The sequence below is a fragment of the Tenrec ecaudatus genome, chromosome 3 (assembly GCF_050624435.1).
Source record: "Tenrec ecaudatus isolate mTenEca1 chromosome 3, mTenEca1.hap1, whole genome shotgun sequence".
In the NCBI taxonomy this organism is placed as follows: Eukaryota; Metazoa; Chordata; class Mammalia; order Afrosoricida; family Tenrecidae; genus Tenrec; species Tenrec ecaudatus.
Window position 1 is genome coordinate 9,901,084 of NC_134532.1, and position 6,809 is coordinate 9,907,892.

General features: G+C 41.5%; 1 protein-coding gene across 1 annotated transcript; it reads left to right on the forward strand.

The window, feature by feature from the left end:
- The first annotated feature begins 2,927 nt into the window (after positions 1–2,927).
- Positions 2,928–3,390, forward strand: LOC142443253 (small ribosomal subunit protein uS13-like). Its single transcript, XM_075544742.1, has one exon. It carries the CDS (start codon positions 2,932–2,934, stop codon positions 3,388–3,390), a length of 459 nt encoding a protein of 152 aa, XP_075400857.1. The 5' UTR covers positions 2,928–2,931.
- Positions 3,391–6,809: the final 3,419 nt, after the last annotated feature.

The window sequence follows — 6,809 nt, forward strand, 5'->3', positions numbered from 1 at the left end:
AACTAGACCCCATCCAGCCCTGACTGCAGGTGTGCCTCTTGGTCACAAATCCTGAAGACTAAAAGGGTATGAATGTTGTAAGGTAAACGCAGGTCCAGGATATGGAACCCTGAAAGTAAAGGACATTTGACCGACAGACTATAACAGGTCTGCTCGCTAATTACATAGAGATACATGTAGATAAGTCTGGGTCATGTAATAGTTATACTTTGGGTCAGATAATGGTTATACTTGGAACTATTTTTATGGTATTTCTTTTTTTTTCTTTTGGTTGTCTATCTATATAAGATAGGCAGGATACACAATCCCAAGGAGATGGCAATGAAACTGACAGTTTGGGGGGCATGGGGGAGGAGTAGGCAGGGGCAGGGGAGCCATCAGTCAATAACTTCAGGGACAAGGGGATGTAAGGACTATAAAATGAATGGGCAGAAGGGTGTAGCATTCATATGGTGTTTGATCAATCAAAAAATGTCGGAGAGGAATTACTGAGAGGCAAATGATGGGTAAGCATGGTAATGGGGTAGTAGGAAATAAAAAGGAAAAGAGGAATTAAGAAGAAAGTTAAATAGATGCATAAATATAGATATGTAAATATATAACTATATAAAGATAGGTGTATAAATATATATCTACACACTCACCTATACATATGATGGATTTTGGTCCTCTACTTAAATATTACCTCAGTTCAAGAATGATGTGTTGTTATAATGGGGCACTGTATGATGTTCACCCTTCCCACACGATAGTTGAAGACAAAATGGGTGCATAAGCCAATGTGGTGAAGAAAGCTGATGGTGGTGGGCTATTAAAAGAGAAAGCATCTGGGTTCTTAAAGTCTTGAAGTTAAGCAAGCGGCCATGTAGCAGGGAAGCAACAAAACCCACATGGAAGAAGCACACCAGCCTGTGTGATTATGAGGTGTCAATGGGATTATGTATCAGAAGCTCAAAATCAAGCAATCAAATCAACGTGAGCATGGACGAAGTGGAGATCTCCCCTGTAAGATAATTGGACAGTCCCTCATAGAAGTGCTACATGGAAGGGATGGTAGATCCAGGGTGCAGTATAGCACTGACGGAAGTCATAGCTACCCTCTAGTTCATTAATATTTCTTCCACTCATTATTATGGTCATTGTTTTTACCTCATTAATCATTTTAGACCATGTATGGTCATTTGTACAATTACAATTCTTCGATGCATGAAAGCCAAGGTAGATTCCCCCTTCAGAACCAACAATGGGAATGATGATTCCGAAGGTACTGGAAGAGAGGGGTGCGCAGGTGGGAAGAAGGGGGAATGATAGCAATGATGACTGCAAACCCCACTCAAGGGGAATGAAAGACAGAACTGTAGGTAAAAGGATACATTGGATGGTGTAAGATATGGCAAAATAATAATAATATATAATTAGGGTTCATTGGGGACAGGCTGGGGGAGGGAGGGGATAAAGGGAAGCTGGTTCCAAAGAGTTCAAGAAGATAGAAAATGTCTTGAAACTGATAGTGGCACCAATTGCACAACTATATTTGATATAATTGAATTATGGATTGTTATAATACCTGCAAGAGCTCCCAATGAGATGACTAATAATAACTATGCATAATATACACATTCTCTATGATGGAAAAAAATCACAGGTTTTCTTAAACAGAAATGTAAGCATTCTGAGCTCTTTTCTCTCGACATATCTTCCACCTTGGTCTATGGAGGTCTAAAGCTGGTGTCGACATTTCTCTGCTCCCTCCCACACAAAACTCTGCACGCTCTGATTGTCCTAGATCTAAATGGAAGATTTGGCATCCTCAAGGGATTCAAACCATTCCCTTTTCAATGTGTTTGGTGTTGTTATTATTTTAGTTTGAGGAGCAGAAACACCCTAAGGGAAAATCAGTGCTCTAGGGTAAGGGAGTAAGTTTTAAAAGAAAAGTCTAAGAGACGAGCCCCCGCTGCCCTCAGTGAATGAGCAGGTGCCTTGCAATGATGGGGTGGTGGGGGGAAATTCCATTTTTTTCTAACAAATATAATTTTTAATTTTTTATAAATTAATTTATTAGCAGCCTCCATGATGAGCCTGTGGCCTTCGGGCAAATCTATAAATATTTTTTGGAATAAAAAAATCCCATAGTCATAAACACAAGAGCTGACCTATGTATGTGTCTTGAATGTAGCTGACCCAGTACCCTAGGAAGGTACTCTTTTGAGTAGATTTTGCTCCTTAGTCTTTGGACGTTCTTTGTAAATGCAAGATTTATCCCTGATTATTATTTATTCATTCCACACAATTGCTTTCACTAGCTTTATCTTGCTTAAAAGTCTTACAGAAAAACCAGATCTTTGTAACAGCTTGTTTCCGCACAATGCTTCTGGCACCCTCTGAACCACGAGCTAGCCAAGGAAGATGCTTATTCATACTGAAAATAGAAAACGATGTGAGATTCCAGCATCTTCGGCTACTACATCACTGATAATGCTATGGTATTTTCCCACAAGTTATGGATGTCAGTTATTTCCTCACCCATTGAAGTAAGCCATCTTCTGTCTTTTCTTCTTTGTGTTTTCCCTACTTTCCTTAATGCTTGATTCGTTTACAAATTGCTGTTTTATTTGGGGGCAGTATTCCTACAAGTGTGTTTCTATGCTTCAATGAATTTGAGGATGTCCACTTCAGCTTTGTTAATTTTTCTGTATTAACCCTGGTCTCAAAATCATTTCACCTTGGCACAAAAAGTTGCTCCCTGTTGATAATGCATTCTAACAAGACTGACACTGCTGTATTACTTAGCGAACTTGTTGTAGCCACCCATTGATCAGAGTCATGTTCCAACATGTTTTGTTTGGAATGAAGCTGTGCTTCTATAAGAACCTAAGTGCCTGTTTTTTTTTTTCCACCGGAGGCCTACACGCCGCCGCCACTGCAGCCGCCATGTCTCTCGTGATCCCCGAGAAGTTCCAGCACATCTTGCGAGTCCTCAACACCAACATCGATGGGCGGCGGAAAATAGCCTTTGCCATCACGGCCATTAAGGGTGTGGGGCGAAGATACGCCCATGTGGTGTTGAGGAAAGCAGACGTCGACCTCACCAAGAGAGCAGGAGAGCTCACAGAAGATGAGGTGGAGCTCGCGATCACCATCATGCAGAACCCACGGCAGTACAAGATTCCAGACTGGTTCCTGAACCGACAGAAAGACATGAAGGACGGTAAATACAGCCAGGTCCTGGCCAACGTTCTGGACAACAAGCTCCGCGAGGACCTGGAGCGGCTGAAAAAGATCCGTGCCCACAGAGGGCTGCGCCACTTCTGGGGCCTTCGAGTTCGAGGCCAGCACACCAAGACCACTGACCGCCGTGGCCGAACTGTTGGTGTGTCAAAGAAGAAATAAGGACTACCAGCATTGTCTGTTAATAAAGAGTTTACACACACACACACACACACACACACAAAAGAACCTAAGTGCCTATACATAATGACATTCCCTTGTACAACTAATATGTCAATGGTACTGCAGTAAAAGGCACGGGGGCCACATATGACATCTTCCAGCTTACCTATTGCCATCAGGCAGGGGTCAGACATGACTCTACCCTTCAACTTCTTTATCCTAATTGGAAACCAAGTGTTTTTCCCAAGATACATATATGCTGCCTTTGATAATTCATGATCATTGAACTCAACAGTCGAGACTCACAACTAAGGGAGTTTATAAAGGGAGTTAACAGGTTACATGCTTGGAAAACAGTAAGAATACTTTTACTGTTACTTGGTAAACAGTAAGAATATAATCATCAGTCCACAGAAATACCCCTCCGCAGCCAGGAGACAAGACCCTCACTAGTCCTCAGCCTCTGCCACTGTGGGCCAGGAAACCAGCCTGTTGCTCTGCCTCTTAGTGTCCAGGTGGTTCCTCTCTTCTATTTCCTGTTCTCTTTGCCTTGGCCTCTGGTGCCTCTGGCCTTGGCCTCCACCACCTCAGACAGATATTTCACTGGTGGCCCTTCTTCTGATGGTCCTGAAAATTCTCTCTTCCGGCCAGAGTGGCTGGTGCTCATAGCTAAGGGAGAGGCAACTAAAACTGGCAAACCCCTCTATAAGGGAATCACCTGGCCTGTTTGAATAGTCCCACCCAATAATTTAGTGGGAATGACAGAGATATGGAGAGAAGAGGCATATGGAGAAATTTCACTCCACCACAATTCCAGATAACTGGATTCAGTGTATGACACAAAACAGAGGATACTAGAAAAGAAATTATAGCAGTATGACCTGAGATTAAGAAGGACAATTAGAATGTGATGTCCTGAAAAGCAAACAACAGAAACATTTTTTTGAAGGACAACAAAGTAACTGACAGTGACAAATCATCTAAAAAAAGTTAGGAACAAAAAAACTAATAATTTGATAAATAATAGGGTTGATTTCAGAGAGTTGGTACAATGGTTACAGACAATTTCTATAAAGCAAAAGAGAGATGGCTGTGGTTGAGTTGGGCTCGGTGGTTTCAGGTTAAAAATGTGGGGGAAACATGAAGCTTTATGCTCAGGAAAATGACTCAACAGAGCAGGAAAGTTGAGGAGGCAGAAAAGAGGAATGCCATCTTTCAGGATGTTCTTGAGTAGTTGAGAGAGGAAATGTCATATGGTAACTGATAGATTCCATTTCTTTTCTTTTTTTTCAGGAAATAAATGATAGTTTAATTATGGGCAGTGCATGCTGTATATGAAGGCATTTTAATCATTTTATTGGAGCTCATGCAATTCTTATCACAATCCATATATACATCAATTGTGTACAGCACACTTATACATTCGTTCTCAAAATTCGCCTTCCACTTGGGTTCCTGGAATCAGCTCCGCATTTTCCTTTTTTCCCTCCCCCTCTCTCCCCACGTCCCCCTCCACCATGAACCCTTAATAATTTATAAATTATTATTTTATCTTATCTTATATTGCCTGGCATCTCCCTTCACCCACTTTTCTGTTGCCCATCCCCCAGAGAGGAGGTTATATGTAGATCCCCTGATCGGCTCCCCCTTTCTACCCCTGCTTGCCTCCTGGTATCGCCACTCTTACCACTGGTCATGAGGGGCTCTTCTGTCCTAGATCCCCTATGTTTCCAGATCACATCTGTACCACTGTGCATCCTCTGATTCAATCAGGTTTGCAAGGTAGAATTGGGAAAGTTGGGGGGAGGAAGCATTTAAGAACTAGAGGAAGGCTGTGTTTCATTATTGCTACACTGAACCCTGAGTGACTCATCTCCTCCCCACTACCCCATTACAAAGAATGTCCAGTTGTCTACAGATGGGCATTGGGTCCCCATCATGCACTCCCCTCATTCACGATGATACGATCCTCCCCCCCTCCTGCTTTTGGTGCTTGAAAACTGGTCCTCTCGGCCCTTCATGATCACACATGTTAGTGTGCTGCTTCCATGTGGGCTTTGTTGCTCCTGGACTAGATGGCCGCTTATTTACTTTCAAGCCTTCAAGTCCCCAGATACTATAGCTCTCAATAGCCGGGCACCATCAGTCTTCTTCACCACACTTATTTATGCACACATTCGTCTTCAGTGTTTATTGGGGAAGGTGATCACACAATGATGGTTTTTGTTCTTTGGTGTCAGCTACCTGATGCCTTCAACACCTTGTGTTCACTTAGGTTTGTGTGCTTCTTCTCTGTGGGCCCTGTTGCTTCTGAGCTAGATGGCTACTTGTTTGCCTTCAAGCCTTTAAGACCCCAGATGCTATATCTTTTGATAGCTGGACACCATCAGCTTTCTTCACCACGTTTGCTTATGCACACGTTTGTCTTCGTCAATCATGTCGAGAAGGTGGGTATCATGAAATGACATTCAAATTCTTTAAGCTTTCTCTAACTCCGGTTTTCATCTGCTCAGTGCGTCTTTCTCACATGGCTATTGAAGGCTAACACACATAGGAGTTAAATGGTATATTAGGTCTTTGTTACAACCATTATTTATAAATTATAATGTCTAGTCTACAAATGTTTAGGACTATCTTAAAATATGTTCTGCTATATATCTAGTGATAGGAAACATTAGAAAATGTAACTCAAACAATACTTCTCTTCTTTTCATAATTAATTATCTGAAATGTACATTGAATTTAGTCAGGATTTAATACATAAGATAAGAAGTTAATATGATCCCCAGAATACCAATTTTAAAGATAACTAACTTGACTTTTATTTAAGGTGGTTCCATATGCTTTATAAATTTTGAGGAATGTTTCAGAATGTACACTCATTATATTTAATATTATATTAATTGAGTTGTAGTCAATTAATATGGCCTTTCTAAACATAATTCTCTATGTGATGTATTATAAATCTGCCCTCTATGGTAGCTGTTATTAAACCTTTTTCGAGGGCTTTCTCTACTAATGGACAGGATTAGGGAGGGATTAAGACCTGACTTTAGTAGAGGATGTGAACTTGATTCACTTAGAAGCATCCTTGGACTCTCCCTTAGCAGAGGGCATAAATCAGCGGTTTTCAACCTGTGGGTTGCAACCCTTTCGGGAGTCGAACGACCCTTTCACAGGGGTCACCCGATTCATAACAGTAGCAAAATTACCGTTTTAAAGTAACAATGAAAATAATTTAATGTTGTGGAGGGAGGGGGGACTCCCCACAACATGAGGAACTGTATGAAAATGTCGCAGCATTAGGAAAGGTGAGACCCACTGGTTTAAAACCAAGCCAAACTTTGTTTACTTGAGGGGCAGCTTAAGACTCTAATATTGGGTGTAATTTAAGCTACTCTCATGTGTTTCCTTGAATG